This window comes from Anomaloglossus baeobatrachus, chromosome 5 (assembly GCF_048569485.1).
Source record: "Anomaloglossus baeobatrachus isolate aAnoBae1 chromosome 5, aAnoBae1.hap1, whole genome shotgun sequence".
Lineage (NCBI taxonomy): Eukaryota > Metazoa > Chordata > Amphibia > Anura > Aromobatidae > Anomaloglossus > Anomaloglossus baeobatrachus.
Genome location: NC_134357.1, coordinates 518,773,912 through 518,795,493, shown reverse-complemented (window position 1 = coordinate 518,795,493; position 21,582 = coordinate 518,773,912). Strand labels below are relative to the sequence as shown.

Here is a 21,582-nt window from a genome sequence, read left to right as displayed (position 1 = left end):
GACGGGGCCAGGACTGGATGTAGTGATCATGTGAAGCCGGTAACAGCTCCGGAGATTTCTTTCATTGATCTTTATCATGTTACATCGTCATCTTCTCCCTATTCAGGTCCCTACAATTTCAGATCCTCTCAGATCTTCAATATAAGAGATTTTTTCTTATTGACCCATCAAGGATGGATAAGGACAGGTACAGGGACAAGAGGGCGGAGAGGATATTACACCTCACCCTAGAGATCCTCTTCCGGCTTACTGGAGAGGTGAGAGATTCTGATGACGTCAGATTACATCATTCTTATCTATGGGAATAACAGATGGACAGAACTGGAGAGGTGAGGACTCTGGAAATGTCTGTAGTGAGATTTATTAATGTGTCTCTCCATAACCAGGATTACACACTAGTGAAGAAGACCTCTAGTGAGCACTGTCAGGACCCTGTGTCCGAGGGATGGGGAAGACCCCTGAGCCCAACCCCGGGGCCTCCACCTAAACCCCTGATACATGAGGACATCAATGACCAGAAGATCCTAGAACTCACCTACAAGATGATTGAGCTGATGACTGGAGAGGTGACACTGCTGGGAATGCTGGGACATTATACAGTAACGCTATGAAGGGATCGGGAGATGACTGTATCATTGTATGTGTCAGGTTCCTATGAGATGTCAGGATGTCACCGTCTATTTCTCCATGGAGGAGTGGGAGTATTTAGAAGGACACAAAGATCTGTACAAGGACTTCATGATGGAGGAATCTCAGCCCCTCACATCACAAGGTAATAGACAAGACTAAATACACACGGCCTATAATTATCTGTATGTAAAGAATGAATTCAGTCCCTGTATGTGTTTCCTTCAGTTCTATCCAGTGAGAGGACAACACCAGAGAGATGTCCCCGTCCTCTTCTTCCACAGGACTGTAAACAAGAAAATTCCGATGTTCCTCAGGATCATCAGGTAGATGGAGAGAAGGTGTCATGAAATCTCCCCTATGAGGTGTAGATGGCTGTGAAGGTCTTGTGTTCAGTTTTGTTTTATCCCCCACTATTGCACATTGAAAAAAACAATTTGTTAGAGACATCGTCTCTCTCCTTATTGAAAATGTAATGTATGGAAATTTGACTTGTGATCCTGGAGAGCAGCAGAAAATAAAGTGAACAGTTTTGGTGTGAATCCACATAGGAATGGGCAGATCGAGTGATCTGAGTAATTTTGAGCAAGGCATGGTCATCAGTGCTAGATAAGCCAGGACCAGTGTTTCCGAAACTGCCGACCTGGTGAGATTTTTACGTACAATGGTATCAAGAGTATACTGAGAATGTTGTGATTGAGGAAAAACATCTAATAAAAGCAGATAATGTGGTCGTAAACGACTCATTGAGTGATCTATTAAGAAATATTCTGAGGAACAGGCAATACACAGAATTGCAGTATGAATTCATGTATCCTTCCTATCAGGTGTCAACTTTTCAGGCTGGTGGAGGTGGAGTAATGGTGCTGGGAATGTTTTTATGGCACAACTTGTGTTCTCTGATAGCTGTGGATGGTCACTAGGACTTATGTCAGAAGGACAAAGTGCCATTCCACAAGAGTTATATAGTCATGGATTTCTTCCCCAGCCTCCATGATCCTCAGACCTTAAAGGGAACCTGTCAGGTGCAATATGCAGCCAGAACCACAAGCAGATCTGGGTGCATATTGCTAATCCCTGCCTAACAGTCCCTGTATCTAGTAGCATAGATAAAGAGATCTTTAGAAAAAGTATTTCCAATGATCCTTTATGATATGCATATGACCCATCGACTAGTCACAAGGGTGTTATATCGCCTGACTAGTACACTCACAGGGGCGTGCTAACATGCTATTCAATGCAGCATGACCAGTGTTGACGTGAGTACCTGTGTTCGCTGTGTCCGCTGATCTGAATGCCCTGCACTTCCGGTCATGCGCAGTAGATCTCTATGAAACCGGGGCGCGTATACCCGGCTTCATACTGCGTATGACCGAAAGTGCCCAGCATTCAGATCAGCAGTCACAGCGAATGCATATACGCATGTCACCACTGGTGATGCTGCACTGAATAGCCTGTTAGCACGCCCTTGTGGGCCTACTAATATGCTAAGAAGGTAGACTAGTCGAGGGATTTAACACCCTTGCGACTAGTCACTGGCCTCATTAGGATATGATAAAAGATCTTTAGAAATACTTTTTTCTAAAAATCTCTTTATCTATGCTGGTAGATACAGGACAGTTAGGCAGGGATTAGCAATATGCACACAGAAATGCTCGTGGTCCAGAGTGCATATTGCACTTGACAGGTTCCCTTTAATTCCATAGAGCATATCTGGGAGGAGGTAGAATTGGTTGCAGGGCTATGGAGTCTGTAAGCCAAACCTACGACTCCGACTCCCACTCCACGACTCCGACTCCCACATATATTGCTTATATTTAAGTGAAAAATTTATTGTAGTACAATGTGAACATCAGACATTTAATCATTTTTATGATACAATAATCAAGATATTTAGATAGAACATAAAATATATATTGGAATACAACTTTAGAACACAAAAAACTGTAATAAATTGTAAATAAGTAATACAGTATGTAATATAGATTACATATATATTGTGTGTGTGTGTGTGTGTGTATATAATGTATATATAACAGTATGTAAGTGGCAAAAAGTAGTTTTCAACAAAAACATACTAAATACCATTTGTGCAGTCTATGAATTTGTTTTAAGAAATAGAATTGCCTCCATCAGATCCTCCTTCATAGATGACCTCAAATCTGACTCAATAATTTTAAAGCTAGAAAACAACCTCTTTACACTAACTTGGGTTGGAGGCAAAGCCGTAACCACATGGCCAACATCTCTAACAATTTCTGGGTAGAAATGAATTGCCTCATGCACAGTCAGTTTTGACGAACGGTTGAATTTTTCTATTAATTTAAGAGCAAGTGAAAAAATGTTACTGAAATATGGTCAATCCACTTGCTATAGAAGACGGAGTGAAATATTTTTCCTTGCGGCAACACTTTGCCTGCTCCATGTCATACAAAAACTTGTCAAAGTTAAACTCCTCATCTGATGAGGATGAAGATACGGAAGCAGTAGCACTGTCAGGACCCAAGTCCTCTTTCGCCTGGCAGTGAGTCCTGTAGGCCACACATCCTAACTGCTACCTCAGTCAGAGCTTCTTTTCCTTTAGTAAGCTGTTGAACATCAAGCAGTATACGATGACTTGGGTCCAGATAAACAGCTGCCAGAAGAATTTTATTTTCCAATAGCTGTGTCTCTCTTTGTTTCATTGAAGCAGAAATGCCATCTGCGATTAAACCTCCTCTTTGGGACAGGCAAAATAGCAAGTTCTTCCACTCCCTTATGAAAATGACAGGCGTTAAATGCTCTGCTTGTAATTTTTTAGTCACGGTAAATGGGTGATTAAGCAATTCCTTCAATTCAGCCACCTGTGTCCATTAACCTTCATTTAGGATTACCTGAGGGTTTGCAATATCTATAAAAAATGGTTTTAGTTCACGCAATCGCTCAATCATTAAATAAGTGCTGCCCCACCGAGTGGCTTGATCGACAATTGCCCCTTTCACAGCACGTCTTTTCAAGATGGAATCAATTTTAGGGGTTCTGGCGGCAATAACCAATTTCCTCACTTTTCCAATCAGATTTCCAGCATGTCCCTCTTGCAGACTATAGGTAGCTTCACACGCTACGAGATCGCTAAAGCAATCTCGTTGGGGTCACGGAATTTGTGACACACATCCGGCCGCTTTTGCGATGTCGTTGTGTGTGACACCTATGAGCGATTTTGAATCGTCGCAAAAACGTTCAAAATCGCTCATCGGTGACATCACCCCCTCTTCCCAATTTTCGTTGCTGCTGCTTGGACGATGTAGTTCGTCATTCCTGTGGCAGCACACATCGCTACGTGTGACACCGCAGGAATGAGGAACCTCACCTTACCTGCGGCCGCCGCCAATGAGGGAAGGAGGTGGGCGGGATGTTACGTCCCGCTCATCTCCGCCCCTACGCTTTGATTGGGCGGACGCTTAGTGACGTCGCTGTGACGCCGAACTAACCGCTCTCATAGAAAGGAGGCGGTTCGCCGGTCACAGCGACGTCGCTAGGCAGGTAAGTAGTGTGACGGGTCCGCGCGATTTTGTGCGCCACGGGGAACGATTTGCCTGTGTTGCACAAACGATGGGGGCGGGTACGCACACTAGCGATCTCGCTAGCGAGATCGCAGCTTGTAAAGCCACCCTATCTCTTATTGCCAGCTGCAGCGTGTGCACAATACAGCGAATGTGATGAATAGAAAAGTGTTTTGAAGCAGCTTCAACAAGATCATCTAATTCTAAAGTATCATTTTGCTGTTCTTCTGTTGTAATATCTGTTTGTTCCTCAGTTACATGAACAGCACTGTGGCCTTCCATGTCACACATACTGAATCCTACATTTTCTTCTAGCTGTTGTTCATTACTCTCATCAGTTTACAGTAATTGTACTTATCATGTTTGAAGCATTGTCCGTTATTTTTGGAATCTGCTTTTGCTATTGAAAACATTATCTATGAGCTCAGAAACCTTTCAGGTGATGCGGTTTTTTAAAAACCTGATCTGCTTTTGCAGCTGAAAAACGTATCCTCAAAAAAACGCAGCAAAAACGCTGTGTGTGAATGTAGCCTTAGATCAGGAATAGAACAGCCATTTAGAGGACATTTCATAACTTTCCCAAATTCCTATGAAAACATTTTCAGCACATTCTGCATTGAACTACTGTATCCAAGTTATTATATATTTTAGGAGTCGGTCGATTTTACACCGACTCCACCAAAATGAACTCCGACTCCACAGCCTTGTTTAATTCTAGAATACTGTATATAAGGGCTGACTTGTGGTGGCTGCAACTTATAAGGGAAAAACGTCTATTTTATACCGACTCCACAGCCCTGATTAGTTGTTTAGAGAATTTTAGTACCACCATCTAATTTGTGGCAACAACTAGAAACGACAAAATTGACATGAACCAATAATCATGAAGAACTATTTCATCAGCTAGTAGAATATGTGATATGATGAATTGCTGAGGTTGTGGAGCTCCAATGCGCTAATAGGTGTCTATAATAATATGGCTGCTCAGTGTATGGTTTATACTTGGTGGAGATGACAGGATAAAGCTGATCATAGACATTAGATGTTGTCTGGATCTTCTCACAATTTTCTGGTTATGGAGACTGCTGGTTACAATTAGGAGCCGACAGGTTGGATTATATAGGAGACTGTGATATCTAGTGCTGTGTCATGTAATTTGTGGTTGTCAAGTTGATTTATAATCTATTCTGTTATTCGAAATAATGTCATTCTCCATCTTTCTGTGACTTTTGGAATATTATTTTCAGGGTGAAGATCTGTCCCATATTAATACTACAGAGACATATGTGAGGGGTGATGAGTGGTGGAATGAGGAGATTCCTACAGATAACCGCATAAGTGAGTACTAACCACAAAATGTAGAGAAATCGTAGATTCTTCTTAGTAATGAGGTGGTGCAATTCTATGTTTAATTTTTTCAGGTTTTGTTCACATAGAGTTTTTTCTGTGTATTTTATATATACAAATAGCACATTTAACCCCTTCCTGGCCCTTGACGTTATACAAGTCGTTCTGTTCTCGACCAATGACATATAGTTACATCATGGCGATTGTGGAAGTCCACAGTACCCCCTCGATCGCCACTGGGTCACTGGCTGATGTCACAGCTGAGAGCCGGCTCTCACTGCCAGGAGCGGTGCAAGCACCGCCCCGGGCACATTAACCCCCTAAAGGCTTCGACTACAGCATTCAGGAGGCAGGATTAGGGATTGCTTACCTCTTCCTGGCGATCGGGTCCCTGTAATGCGATCACAGGGATCCGATCACTGCCATGGTAATCCTGGGTCATCACCATGACGAGCCCCAGGTTACTGAGCTAGGGATCGCCTCACATGCCATGCAGGATGCAAGTGCAGCACTGACAGATCTAATCCACTATAGTGATCAAGCACTGCAGTGGATTAGATCAATGATGAGAGAGCTAAAAGGTGTTGTCCCATAAAGGGACTAAGTAAACAAAAAATATTTAAAAAAAAATTAGAAAAAATATAAAAAAAAAATCAGAAAATAAAGACCATAAAAACAATAAAAAAATCCATAAACACACATATTTGGTATTACCGCATCCGTAACAACCCAAGCTATAAAACTGTCACATTAGTTAATCATTTTAGTGAACACAGTTAAAAAAAAATGACAAAAAATGTATCAAAAACTGTCTTTTCATCATACAGCTGACAAAATACTGGAATAAAACGCAAGCCGCTATACAGCTGCATCAACAAAAAAATAAAAAAGTTATAGCCCTCAGAATACAGCAATGTCAAAACAGGTTTTTTAATGGTGTAAAAGTGGCAAAAAAAACAAACTATATACACTGTGTGCAGAATTATTAGGAAAATGAGTATTTTGATCACATGATACTTTTTTTACATGTTGTCTTATTCCAAGCTGTATAGGCTTAAGAGCCAACTACCAATTAAGTAAATCATGTGGTGTGCATCTCTGTAATGAGGAGGGGTGTGGTGTAATGACATCAAAACCCTATATAAGGTGTGCTTAATTATTAGGCAACTTCATTTTCTTTGGCAAAATGGGTCAGGAGAGACATTTGATGGGCTCTGAAAAGTACATAATTGTGAGATGTCTTGCAGAGGGATGCAGCAGTCTTGAAATTGCCAAACGTTTGAAGCGTGATCACCAAACAATGAAGCGTTCCTTGGCAAATAGCCAGCAGGGTCGTAAGAAACGTGTTGGGCAACAAAGGTGCAAAATAACTGCCCATGAATTGAGGAAAATCAAGCGTGAAGCTGCCAAGATGCCATTTGCCACCAGCTTGGTCAGAGCTGCAACATTACTGGAGTATCAAAAAGCACAAGGGGTGCCATACTCAGGGACATAACCAAGGTAAGGAAGGCTGAAAAACGACCACCTGTGAACAAGAAACATAAAATGAAACGTCAAGCCTGGGCCAAGAAATATCTTAAGACTGATTTTTCAAAGGTTTTATGGACTGATGAAATGAGAGTGACTCTTGATGGGCCAGTGGCTGGATCAGTAAGGGGCAGAAAGCTCCACTCCGAGTCAGATGCCAGCAAGGTGGAGGTGGGGTACTGGTATGGGCTGGTATCATCAAAGATGAACTTGTGGGACCTTTTCGGGTTGAGAGTGGAGTGAAGCTCAACTCCCAGACCTACTGCCAGTTTCTGGAAGACAACTTCTTCAAGCAGTGGTACAAGAAAAAGTCGGTATCGTTCAAGAAAAAAATGATTTTCATGCAGGACAATGCTCCATCACATGCATCCAACTACTCCACAGCGTGGCTTGCCAGTAAAGGTCTAAAAGATGAAAAAATAATGACATGGCCCCCTTGTTCACCTGATCTGAACCCCATAGAAAACCTGTGGTCCCTCATAAAATGTGAGATCTACAGGGAGGGAAAACAGTACACCTCTCGAAACAGTGTCTGCGAGGCTGTGGTGGCTGCTGCACGCAATGTTGATCGTAAACAGATTAAAGGGAACCTGTCATCAGAAATTTGGCTTTCAACATAAATGTTTCCCCCTCTGCAGCTCCTGGGCTGCATTCTAGTAAGGTTTCTATACTTTTTGTGCCCCCTTTTAAACCAAAATAAATACTTTATAAAGTTATACCTTTTGGTATGAAAATCTTGTAAATTCTCCATGGGGCGGGCCGTCTGGTTTCCGTTGCTGTCCCTTACGCCGTCCCCCCATGCTCCAAATCATCCCCCAGGACGCCGCCCACTGCGCCCGAGGTCCCGTTCACACCAGGACACCTAGTGACGTGGTTGCAGGCACGAGAGTATGGGCGGCGCTGTGATTGCATCGCAAGTGCCCGCCCATACTCTCGTGGCCGCGCTCTCCCCTCTGTACGTCGTTCAGATCCTCTCCGCTTCTCCTCTGCTGTGCTGCTCCGCTCCTCCCATCTATTTCCTGCTGCAGGGTACGATGGGAAGGAGGTGACGTCTGGTCATTTGGCCGGCGCAGAATGCTGGAGGCAGAGGGGAAAGGGCGGGCACGAGACTATGGGCGGACACTTGCGATGCAATCACAGCGCCGCCCATACTCTCGTGCCTGCGACCACGTCACCAAGTGTCCTGGCGTGCACGGGACCTCGGGCGCAGTGGGCGGCGTCCTGGGATATGAAATGGAGTAATGGGGGACGGCGTCAATCTGCAGGAGGGACAGCAACGGACACCAGACAGCCCGCCCCATGGAGAATTTACAAGATTTTCATACCAAAAGGTACAGTTTTATAAAGTATTTATTTTGGTTTAAAAGGGGGCACAAAAAGTATAGAAACCTTACTAGAATGCAGCCCAGGAGCTGCAGAGGGGGAAACATTAAGGCTATGTGCCCACGCTGCGGATTTATCGCGGATTTTCCGAAAATCTGCAGCAGCGGCACTTCCAAGCCATTTCAATGGCATTTTGGAAATGCTGTGTCCATGCTGCGGATTTTTTCGCGGCGGATTTGCCGCGGATTTTGATCCGGAAAAATCTGCAGCATGTCAATTATTGTTCCGGATTTTGGTGCGGATTTTGGGTATAGAATGGGAGAAAAAAAAAAATCCACATCAAAATCCGCGGCAAATTCGCGGTAAATCCGCGGCAAAAAAAAGGTGCGAAAGTCGCGGATTTTCATGCAGAAAAATCCGCAGGTACATTCTACCGTGGACACATAGCCTAGGTTGAAAGCCAAATTTCTGATGACAGGTTCCTTTTAAGCAACTGACAGAATCTATGGATGGTAGGCTGTTGAGTGTCATCATAAAAAAGGTGGCTATATTAGTCACTAATTTCTTTGGGTTTTGTTTTTGCATGTCAGAAATGTTTATTTCTAAATTTTGTGCAGTTATATTGGTTTACCTGGTGAAAATAAACAAGTTAGATGGGAATATATATGGTTTTTATTAAGTTGCCTAATAATTATGCACAGTAATAGTTACCTGCAAAAACAGATATGCTCCTAAGATAGCCAAATCTATAAAAACCCCACTCCAGCTTCAAAAAATATTAAGCTTTGATATTTTGAGTCTTTTGGGTTGATTGAAAACATAGTTGTTGATCAATAATTAAAAAAAAAAAACCCTCTAAAATACAACTTGCCTAATAATTTTGCACACGGTGTAAATGTGATATTAATGTAATCGTATCGACCGTCTTATAATTTTTACGGCACGGTGATCGCGGTAAAAAAATACCCCAAAAATAAAATTACTGAGTTGCTGTTTCTTCTTGATTCTGCCTAAGAAAAAGCAGAATAGAAAGCAATAAAAAAAATATTATGTGGCAAAAAGTAGTACTAATAAAAACTCCAACTCAACCTGCAAAAAATAAGCCCTCAAATGGCTATGTTGGCAGAAAAATAAATTAAGAAACTAAAGCCTTCACTAAATCCAGTGATGCAAAAAACCTTTATTGTTAAAAAAAAAAAAAAAAAAAAAGCTGTGATAGTCGCCAAACCTAAAAACTTATATAAACGTGGTATCGCTGTAATCGTACTGACCTGAGGAATAAAGACGCCTAATCAGTTGTACTGCAAGATGAACGGCGTAAAAAAATAAATAAAGCCAATTCTTCAACTGCTGTTGATAATGTTAATTCTGCCTCTAAAACATTGTGGTACGGCGCGGCTCATATTTAATAACAAATACATCAAGTTTATGCAAACACTTACAATTTACAGTGTTATCCCTTTTTCTTTTCAAAACTTTTCTTTGGCAGCTAGTTCAACAACCAAATCAATGTAACGCTGAGCTATTAGAGTACCTAATATGAAGACTAGAGGGGTCAGGCTAAAGTATAAAAGTATACTATCTCACCTCACAATAATGCCAGTAGTAGGAGCAGTGAGACGTTTCCTTCTGAAATTCTCTTCATGGCGTTGCCCACATAGCCCTGTTAGAGTTGTAGAATTTCATGTGGTGTTTCACCGAAAATAAGCCTTAACAGGAATTTTTGGAGTAAAGCTTAAATATAAGCCCTACCACAAAAATAAGCCCAAACAAATCACAGAAAAAACGATCAAAGGGGAGAAACCCGAAAATATAATCACAGAAAAAATACTCCTAAAAATTTTTTCGTTAAACTTTTATTAACTATCAATATATTGAAACATAAAGTGAGGGGGGGGGGGGGGGATGTTCAGAATATAAAATACCCTAAGGGTCTAAAGTACAATATAAAATACAGTCTAGTGGACCAGCCAGCGGTATATCCCAGCAAATGGTGGGAAAGGCTTATATCGCTCCACCAGTCAACTTTACAAATGATGATACATCAATTTTTTAACATTCATTGCAGAAACATTTTTAATATACAATTATTATCATCCAGATCCAATAATTAACCATGCATTGAAAAAGAGACTTACATAAAATGTATATTTATAGATAGATTTGGCATATATCTCTCAAATACAGAAACTTGAACTATATGTATTATTGGTAGGACAGTGTAAGAAGATATAATTATAGAGTACTGTAGTGGGATAAAATAAACATACAGTATTCTTTTCATGTCAAAAAAAAGCATAAACAAGTTAGCCCCAAGAAATATTACCCAACGCGTTTCGCTTCCTTGGGTGGAGGTTCATCAGGGGTATAAATATTACATATGGTCCATAGTGTATCACACGTTGTAATATATCAGTTTAGATTCTCATTCTTCAAATAAAGATATTTTTACAATGTAATAGAATTCATCAGTGGGACCTCTTTTTCCATTCTTAACCCCTTAACGACCCTTGACGTACTGGGTACGTCATGGTGACATGGTGCTAAACGACCCATGACGTACCCAGTAGGTCATGGCGAAATCGCGGTCCCGGAGCCCCGGGGAGTCCAATTTGTTTAATTAAACAGTAGATTCGGGAAGGATGGGACCTCTGCCTGACCTCAGGAGGGGTGGTGCCTCCTCCCCGAACCTACAGAGGCTGTGATTAGCTGACGAATGCCGCTCAGCCAATTACAGTCACTGTAATGTTCCAGCCATTGAAAATGGCTGGAACATTGAAATCCAGCCCTGATCAGTGCTGCTGTAGCACTGGCCATTGGCTGGAGCTGGGTGATCGGTGCTTCACCCGCCCCCAGCTCTGATTGGAGAGACCGGTCTTGTGACCGATCTCTCCAAGGTGACCTGTGTCCGTCCCTGAGGGTGCCCATCGGTAAGTTGCTGCCCCCGCCCCTGTCCCCGATCGCCCTGCCAGCCCCGCCGCTGTCTCCTATCGCCCCGCCCGCCACCGCCAGCCCCGCCGCTGTCTCCAATCGCCCCGCCAGCCCCGCCGCTGTCTCCGATCGCCCCGCCCGCCACCACCAGGCCCGCCGCTGTCTCCGATCGCCCCGCCCGCCACCACCAGCCCCGCCGCTGTCTCCAATCGCCCAGCCCCGCCGCGGCCCCGATCGCCACCGCCCGCCCCGCCGCTGTCTCCGATCACCCCGCCCGCCCCGCCGCTGTCTCCAATCGCCACGCCCGCCAGCCCCAGCCCCGCCGCTGCTCCCGATTCACCGCTGTCCCCGATCGCCCCGCCCGCCACTGTCCCCGCTCGCCACTGTCCCCGCCGCCATGCTCGCCACTGTCCCCGCCGCCACGCTCGCCACTGACCCCGCCGCCACGCTCGCCACTGACCCCGCCGCCCCCACCTTTTTCAACCGCTGCTGCCCCCGAATCGGCCCCCACTGTTCCCGATCGGCCGCCGCCTCCTTCATCGGCTGCCCCTTCTCCATCGCCACTACACCTCCTCCCCCTCCATGTGCTGCAAGCCACCCTCCCCCCCTCCATGTTCTGGGGGCCACCCTCCCCCTCCATGTTCGGGGGGCCCCCCTCCCCCCGGGGCCCCCCTCATCCATGTGCCATCTCTCTCTCCCATCAGACTCTGCCCCCCTCCCCGATCTACTGCCTGCTCTCTCCCATCCTCTTCATCTACTTCCCCCTCTCACACTCCTCAATCTGTTGCCTCTTTCATCTGCTGCCTCTTCTGTATGCTGTGATCCTGCTGCCTAGATCCATCCTGTAAGGTAGGTATCCCCATCTCACCTCCCTCCCCCCATACTCCGCCGCTCCTCCATCCGCTGCGACATTTCCCATCATCCATCCGCTGCGCCCTTTCCCATCCTCTATCCGCTGCGCCATTTCCCATCATCCGCTGCGCCCTTTCCCATCCTCTGCCGCTCCTCCATCCGCTGCGCCCTTTCCCATCTTCCATCCGCTGCGCCCTTTCTCATCTGCCGCCCCGCCCTCTCGCATCGCATTATCCAGCGCAGTTGCTTGCTTCCAGACTGGAGTGGATGATGCGATGCGAGACTCGTGCATTGCTCTCACGTTTGGCACTGGTCTTAGTGGCAGGCGCTCATATTTTTTTTTTTTTTTTACTGATGTCTGTATTTTTTATTTCGCCAAACTAATTTTTTTGTATGGGGGGGGGGTCTAGTTTCCAAAATGGGATCACATTTGGGGGAGCTCCATTGTGTAGGCACCTCAGGGGGTCTCCAAATGCAACATGGCGTCTGCTAATAATTCCAATCAATTTTACTGTGAAATGGCGCTCCTTCTCTTCTGAGCCCCGCCGTACGCCCAAACAATTGATTTCCACCACATATGAGGTATCGTCGTACTCAGGAGAAATTGCACAATACATTTTATGGTGCATTTTTTCCTGATGCCCTTGTGAAAAAAAAGCTACCTGTTTGAAAAAACAATTTTGTGGTAAAAAAAAAGAATAAAATATTTTCACGGCTGAAGATTACAAACGTTTGTGAAGCCTCCAGGGGTTCAAAGTGCTCACTAAACAGCTAGATAAATTCCATGAGGGGTCTAGTTTCCAAAATAGGGTCAATTGTGGGGGAGCTCCATTGTTTAGGCACCTCAGGGGGGTCTCCAAACGCAACATGGCGTCCGCTAATAATTCCAACCAATTTTGCTGTGAAATGGCATTCCTTGCCTTCCGAGTCCTGCCGTGTGCCCAAACATTTGATTTCCACCACATATGGGGTATCTGCATACTCAGGAGAAAATGCACAATACATTTTATGGTGCATTTTTTCCTGATACCCTTGTGATAAAAAAAGCTACCTGGTTGAAGCAACAGTTTTGTGGTAAAAAATTTGTTTTTTCTTTTCACGGCTCAACGTTATAAACTTCTGTGACGCCCCCAGGGGTTCAAAGTGCACATCAAACATCTAGAAAAAATATTTGAGGGCTCTAGTTTCCAAAATGGGGTCACTTATGGGGGAGCTCCATTGTTTAGGTACCTCAGGGAGTCTTCAAACCCGACATGGCGTCCGCTAATGAGTGCAGCTATTTTTGCACTCAAAAATTCAAATGGCGCTCCTTGCCTTCCGAGTCCTGCCGTGTGCCCAAACATTTGATTTCCACCACATATGAGGTATCTGCGTACTCAGGAGAAAATGCACGACACATTTTATGATGCATTTTTCCTGATACCCTTGTGAAAATACAAATTTTTATGGCTAAAGTAAAAAATTTGTGTGTTAAAAAAGTAAAATTTTCATTTTTTCTTCTACATTGCTTTGGTTGCTGTGAAGCTCCTAAAGGGTTAATAAACTTCTTGGATGTGGTTTTGAGCAGAGTGAGGGGTGCAGATTTTAGAATGGGGTCACTTTGGGGTATTTTTTGTCGCCTAGGTTTCTCAAATCACTCCAAATGTGATGTGGTACCTAAAAATTTTTTTTTTGTAAATTTTGTTGGAAAAATGAGAAATTGCTGATGAACTTTGAACCCTTCTAACTTCCTAACGGAAATTTATTTTTTTTTCAAAAATTGCGCTGGTGTAAAGCAGACAAGTGGGAAATGTTATTTAGTAACTATTTTGTGTGACATATCTCTCAGATTTATGGGCATAAAATTTCAAATTTTGAAAATTGCGAAATTTTCAACATTTTCGCCAAATTTCCGAAATTTTCACAAATAAACACAAAACATATCGGCCTAAATTTACCACTGACATGAAGTACAATATGTCACGAAAAAACAATTTCAGAATCGCCAGGATCCGTTGAAGCGTTCCAAAGTTATAACCTGTCAAAGTGACACTGGTCAAAATTGCAAAAAATGGCCGGGTCTTTAAGGTGAAAACAGGCTGGGGGCTGAAGGGGATAAATATAGCCTCACTCTGATGAAATATTTCACAACAGAGGGCTCTCAGCCCATAACCTATAGAATGAAAAAGAGAAAAATATTATTTCACATATATAGAACATTCTCTTATGCCACTTACAAAATTCTCCATAAAGTGTATAAGGACCTCAGTATATAACAAGAAACTGTTACAGGTCAGTGAACCCTTCAATGGTTAATCAGTTGTTTTTATAAATCCATTCAGGAAAAACATTCCTGTGATCAAAAAAAAAAAAAAAGGAAAATCATAAGACCCTTTTTAAATGCAACAGTAGAGAAGAGGGGGGGTGGGGGAGGGGAGGAACAGCCACCATAGAATGCCTCTAATGAGAAGTATAAAAAATACCCCAGATACTTCAAATGACATTACAACCATTTAACACAAACCACAATCAACTTACTTCATGTTTCATCAGAAGTAAGTCTGCTTCTTATATTGATAAGAAGAGACAAAAGGGGGATGGAGGGTTTAAATAACCACAGAAGTCCCCTAAAAGAAATATAAATAAAATGGACTAGATCAACCTCACTAAAAGATAATACTTTGTTGTATAACATTGCAAAGTTGTTCCAGGGATCTAAACTACATACCTTCAGCTGATTGTAAGGATGTAAGGCTGTGGATAAAAGTCCTCCTCTCCTGTCAGAAATCAGGCATGGTCTGGTGTTTCCACCATGCATGCAGGCACCTTTTATACCAAAAACGCCTCCCCCTTGTTAAAAGCCCATGCTCCTCCCTAAGTGTCTTAGCAATCTCTCCATATCTATTCCAAGGCAGTGATTCCTTTCTAAGTTTAATACCACATTGCATTTCTCAACTGTGATGTGTGGACATAGTAGTTTGTGTGAATCGCTGCGGAACGCACGCCCGCAGTTCAACCACTCACCTTCTATCCGATGAAAGGGAGAGGTACATGGTGATAGCGTGCGTTACGCCGTGGAACGCACGATACAGGAAAAAGGGAGGTGGCCAAATAAAAGAGGTAGTAAATGCTGGTCGCGTGTGTTCCATTGTGGAACGTACATTATAGGAAAGGGAGGTGGCCAAATAAATAAAAAAAAAATAAAAAAAAAATTGGTCAGCAGGATAAACCAGAAAAGCAACCTAGCCTTAACCTACATTAAAACAAACCCCTTTCCAGTGGGAAGCTTACTGGAGTACTAGGGGTGCAAGAAATACACACCCCCTAAGGTAACTCCGCCTCTCAACCTGCCATGCATTAGAGAAGCCATAATTTGAAGGGAAACCTCGAAAAAGGGGAGGAAAGAGGAGGGACCGGGAGACAAGGGGAGAAAGGATTGAAATATTCGGAGAATTAAACAAGTGGCAGAAAAAGGTTAGAGACTTAATTAAACATTTTAGCGACTATAATTTTTGGACCTCAAAATTCTAGGGACCAAAAGGGTATAAATCTCTGATATTTCATCCAAAATGAATGGATAAAAATAATTGTCTAGCCTAAATTCTACATCCTAGAACAATGGGCTTAGTAACGACAGATTTATTAATTATCATAGGTCCACAGGAACAGTGGTGCATCTAAAGGAAGTATTAAAGAAAGTCTTTTCAGACCAGAAAAAGTTTTTTATGTATAAAGGTTATCGATTTATCTTTCAGTACAAGACTATAGGGAACAAAATAAATGGTGCCCTCACCTCGCCAAAGGAAGGTTAAAAAAGTAGATAAACCTATAAAAAACAAGAAAAAGAGATTTGCTCATTGATCCCCAAGGGACTCACTGTATTGAAGCGATAGATCCATTTTGCTTCTTTCTGCAAAATTTGTTTATCCCAATCTCCTCCTCTTATAGAGGGGTCAATCACTTCCATGACAGAAAAACTAAAGCAATCCAAATTCCCAGCATGTGCCTTATGTATGTGCCTGGCAATCGGGGTGTCTCTTTCATTACGGATATCCCCCACATGATCTCCAATCTGTCTCCTTAGTTCTCTCTTTGTTTTTCCTATATATTCTAGCCTACAGGTACATTTGAAGATATACACAACACCGCTAGTCTTGCAGTTAGCAAAATCTCGCATCGTGAAAGTTTTTTTTGTAACTTCACTAAAAAAAGTTTTGGACACATTGATATATCGGCAAAAACTACATTTACCACATCGAAAAGTACCCTGTTCTCTCTTATTGAGCTATGTTCCTAAGGGTCTAGGGATCACATATTCGCTATGCACCAACTGATCTTTAATACTTCTACCCCTCCGGTATGTGATTTTAGGTTCTGGTGGTAAAAGATCCCCAAGGTCTGGATCTAATTTAAGGACCCTCCAATGTTTTTTGAGAATATTTCGTATTGCAAAGGAGTGGCTGTCATATTTTCCAATTATGCAAAATTCTGTACTATCTTCTTTTCGTTTAGGAACTAGGAGACTGTTCCTTGGAGTTTGGATCGCATTATTAAATGCTTGATTTAAAACATGTGGGGGATAGCCTCTATCCAAAAAAAACGACTTTTAAGTTGTCCTGCCTGATGGTAAAAAGTCCGGTCATCTGAACAATTTTGGCTCACTCTTAAATATTGTCCTTTTGGTATCCCTGATTTTTGACTGTGAGGATGGAAGCTGTCCCAATGTAGGAGATTGTTAGTGGCTGTCGCTTTTCGGAAAGTAGAAGTGACCAGATTACCCTTACAACCTCACCCAAGGAGGCGAAACGCGTTGGGTAATATTTCTTGGGGCTAACTTGTTTATGCTTTTTTTGACATAAAAAGAATACTGTATGTTTATTTTATCCCACTACAGTACTCTATAATTATATCTTCTTACACTATCCTACCAATAATACATATAGTTCAAGTTTCTGTATTTGAGAGATATATGCCAAATCTATCTATAAATATACATTTTATGTAAGTCTCTTTTTCAATGCATGGTTAATTATTGGATCTGGATGATAATAATTGTATATTAAAAATGTTTCTGCAATGAATGTTAAAAAATTGATGTATCATCATTTGTAAAGTTGACCGGTGGAGCGATATAAGCCTTTCCCACCATTTGCTGGGATATACCGCTGGCTGGTCCACTAGACTGTATTTTATATTGTACTTTAGACCCTTGGGGTATTTTATATTTTTCTGAACATCCCCCCCCCCTCACTTTATGTTCCACAAAAATAAGCCCTAGCTGTGGTTCAATAATGAAGTATTCATGCAACTAAAAAAGATAAAGAATACTGCAGAACACTTCAATATAGAAAGCAGACACCTCTCAAAAGATACAAAACAGACCTCGCAATCATACTCACTAGACCGGGACTCTATGGAATGCGAGGACCTGCAGTGTAACGCACACACACTGTATACCACACACATAACACACACACACACAAATCCAGTGATACCATATTGCTCCGGTGACCTTGACTCTGTGGAAAGCTTCGAGTACCTGCCGTGGAGCGCATCGATGCATTCCACCAGAGGTCCTCAATACGCTCCACCGCAGGTCCTCACATTCACAGCATTCCAGGTCCTGTTGTCTGCCGGAAGCAGTGCGGTATCACTGGGTGTGCGTGTGTGTGATGTTTGTGTGAGTGCCAGCCGGCCAGAAGCAGGGAAGGAATGCTGTGAAGAAGACAAGAACCTGCAGGGAGCGCACGCTGAGGACGTGAGAGAGACACAGATGTTAGTGGGCTGGTAAGTATGATTCTCCTTGGAGGGAGTCTGCCTTTTTTGGAGGTAAATTTACTCCTAACCCGTGTTTCCCCCAACATAAGACATACCCCAAAAATAAGCCCTAGTGCATGTTTCAGGGCATAAAAAATATGGCAGTGTCTTAATTTCAGGGAAACACGGTATTGAGGTTTATCTACTTGAGTGATGAGTCCCCCTTTTGTCTTGGACATAATGAAAGCTGAAAATTTAGTTTAAGGATCACATAGGTAATGCCATAGAAAGGCCTTCAAAATGTCCTAGGAGCCATTTTTTTTAATGCAACATCACCAAGTTGCATGTTACTCATTGTAATGTGAACTAGCCTACTTGGCTTAAATGTGCAACCATGGCCTGCAACATCTCTGTCTCCCGTTAAACACCTGGGATGTCATTGGTCGGAAATGTCAAAATGAACTGCAAGAAGCAGATGTTGACGATTTGTGTGTTCAAGTGCATTCAGTGCTGCAGAACTTTAAGACAACCACTATCCCTTAACAATAGCAGCCAAGGTGAGCAAGTGTCTGTATTTCTGAGTGCTCCTACACGATCCTAAACAAAACAAAATGTTTTGAAAATGTTGTTTCCATTTTTTTCTTCATTTGTATACTACTAACATGTCTAAAGAATTTGTAGATTTTCATAACTCCAGGACTTTTCCATATTCATGTTGTAATTTCAATGTTGAAGAGTGTATAATATAAATAACACAATTTCATGGCACTGCTATTGAAAAATAACAATCACATTTATTCTTGTCAGATAATGATACCAGAAGGTCAGAAGGATATATGATATCTTTAGATTTTGCAGCAGATGGTCATGGTATCAGAACAAATACTCAGCAAGATTCTTTTCAATGGACCGTTTCTTCTGCTTCATCAAAACCCAATGTGCAGAACAACAGTCATGGAACAGATATTGAACATGTAAGAGCTCATATTGCGAAGGAGCCATTATCATGTTTAGAATGTGGAAAATGTTTTCCTCGGAAATCACAGCTTGTTTCACATCTGAAAGTTCACACAGGAGAGAAGCCATTTTCATGTTCAGAATGTGGAAAATGTTTTGTTCACAAAGCAAGTCTTAAAATACATCTGAGAATTCACACAGGGGAGAAACCATTTTCATGCTCAGAATGTGGAAAAACTTTTATCAGGAATGCAGATCTTCATAGACATCAGATAATTCACACAGGGGAGAAGCCATATATATGTTCAGAATGTGGGAAATGTTTTAAAGAAAGACGCAGACTTGTTGCACATCAAATAATTCACACAGTGAAAACAGAATTTTCATGTTCTGAATGTGGAAAATGTTTTATTCAAAAATCACAACTTGGTACACATCTGAGAATTCACACAGGGGAGAAGCCATTTTCATGTTCAGATTGTGGGAAATGTTTTATTATCAAATCACAACTTGTTAGACATCAGAAAACTCATAAAGGGGAGAAACCATATTTTTGTTCAGAATGTGGGAAAAATTTTGGTAAGAAATCATATCTTAATATACATCTGAGATGTCACACAGGGGAAAAACCATTTTCATGTTCAGAATGTGGAAAAGGTTTTATCACAAAAACAAATCTTGTTAGACATCAGATAATTCACACAGGGGAGAAACCATTTCCATGTTCAGAATGTGGGAAAGGTTTTGTTAACAAATCAGATCTTAATATACACCTGAGAAGTCACAGAGGGGAGAAACCATTTTTATGTTCAGTATGTGGAAAAGGTTTTAGCAAGAATTCAGCTTTTGTTACACACCAAAGAATACACACAGGAGAGAAACCATTTCCATGTTCAGAATGTGGGAAACATTTTATCAAGAAATCAGATCTTGTTAAACATCATAAAACACACCCAGGGAAGTAGAAAAACTACAAGTTATAGTCTAGAAAAGTCACGATAACCCCTCTGTGACATTCGACATACATTTAGATTATGGTCAGGATGGGGTTCCCGCAAAATGACGTAAATGTATATCATAACGATTACGCAGGCACAGGGGCTGTACCCGCACTATTTCCGCTGGGAGCTCCATTTAAGCTATAACCAAGCTTCAGCTGTCACAGCCAGGGACTTTCCTACTGCCGCCCCTGACTGTTTAGCCCTTAAATGTCGTGATCAACAGCGATTGCAGCATTTAGAAGGCTGGAGAGGTAGCACGCTCCATCTCCCACCAGATCGGGACCCCAGCCATATGATCACAAGGGGCCCGATCATTGCCATGGTAAATCGAGGTCGTGATGCCGACCTCCAGGTCAGTCAGCTACGGCAAGCCTCTTAGACCATGCCAGGACCATGGTCTAAGAAGCGATCTGCCAGTGTCTCTGACAGGTATGATATATTGCAATCCTGGTGCATTGCAATACATTATACCAGTGATCAAAGCAAGGAAAGTTAATGTCCCTTATATGGACAAAGTTAAAAAAAGTTTTAAAAAAATCAGAAAATAAAAAACAAAAAAGAACATTATACCAATAAATGCATATGTAAAAACAAAAATATACAAAAAAGTATAAATATTTGTTATCGCCGCGTCCACAGCAACCTTATCTATAAAACTGTCACACTTGTTCATCTCTTCAGCGAACACCGTTAAAAAATAAATAAAAAACGGCTGACAAAAAAGTTGACTAAAAGGCAATCAAAAAATCACATTCAAATAAAAATATGGTTGAAGACGTCATCTTGTCCCACAAAAAAAACAAGCCATATAGCTTCATCAGTGAAAAATAAAAAAAAAACTATAGTTCTCAGGATTTTTTTTAAAATTGTTTGAATGGTGTAAAAGTGGCAAAACAAATATAAATGTATGGTATCGCTGTAATCGTACTGATTCAAAGAATAAAGCTGTCTTATCACTTTTGTGACATGGTGAATGGCTTAAAAAAATAATAATTAAAACAATTCGTGAATTACTGTTTCTTCTCACAAAAAGTGGAATAGAAAGTGATGAAAATTTGAGGCCTAAAATCATATCAATAAAAACTCCTACTTATCAAGCAAAAAACAAACTCTCACATGACTGTCAGTATAAACAAATTTAAAAAAATTTCTGGGGCAGAAATCTCTAAATTCAACGAATCCCCCCCTCTACCTATGGGGAAATCCTCCAGGAAATCCAGGTCCTACTCCTTCTCAAAGCCCTCTCCACCTGCGGGCGACATCTCCATCTTCCTTTCACACCGGGACTGCAAGGAGTCAGCGGCCCAGAATCAGGCCAAGCCATCATCCGTGGACGCCACACGGCGGGGTCGTGGTCGGCTCGGATCCCCTGCCACTCACTCTCTGGCAACGGATGATGTCCCTGTGGCCCCAGGGACTCCCCGGCGCTGAAGATCCGAGCCCACCGGGGTGAGGAGCGACGATGCAGAGGTGCTACAAGATGGCCGCTGCCTCGTGGTGAGTGGAGACCAGCTGCAATCCCTGCTGTCGGCTCTCACCGACAGTGGGCAGCGCCGACCGCCGGAGCAAAAGCAGGTTAAGGGAACCCCTTTGGAATCCCCCCTGGGGGGCACCTCATCTGTGAGTGGAGATGATGGGACTGTGGGAGCAGATTGGGCACAGGAGTCTGGAGCAGGCCGGGTTCTCGTAGTACTGGAGGGGGTGGAGCGGCAGCCAGAGCGGTTCTCCATCTAGCACTC

The 21,582-nt window shown here is 42.5% G+C and overlaps 2 protein-coding genes across 2 annotated transcripts in view; both read left to right on the top strand.

Annotated features, from left to right (window-relative positions):
* Positions 1-21,582, top strand: part of LOC142312872 (uncharacterized) — a 284,606-nt gene that overhangs the window by 154,290 nt on the left and 108,734 nt on the right. The window contains exon 14 of the mRNA XM_075351857.1: positions 107-257. Within this exon, the coding sequence (XP_075207972.1) occupies positions 107-257 (151 nt within the window). The remainder of the gene's footprint in view (positions 1-106; positions 258-21,582) is intronic.
* LOC142312052 (uncharacterized) lies at positions 653-20,728 on the top strand. The gene is made up of 4 exons (XM_075350929.1): positions 653-772; positions 856-953; positions 5,417-5,507; positions 18,693-20,728. The coding sequence occupies exons 1-4, from the start codon at positions 655-657 to the stop codon at positions 19,805-19,807; spliced, it is 1,422 nt and encodes a 473-aa protein (XP_075207044.1). The 5' UTR covers positions 653-654; the 3' UTR covers positions 19,808-20,728.

What these genes read in the sequence shown, in the direction of transcription:
- LOC142312052 (XM_075350929.1), top strand. Translation starts at nt 655, where the DNA reads ATGAGATGTCAGGATGTCACCGTCTATTTCTCCATGGAGGAGTGGGAG. An exon ending in TCAGCCCCTCACATCACAAG is followed by an intron (nt 773 to 855) that starts GTAATAGACAAG and finishes TGTTTCCTTCAG; the next exon opens with TTCTATCCAGTGAGAGGACA. An exon ending in TCCTACAGATAACCGCATAA is followed by an intron (nt 5,508 to 18,692) that starts GTGAGTACTAAC and finishes TATTCTTGTCAG; the next exon opens with ATAATGATACCAGAAGGTCA.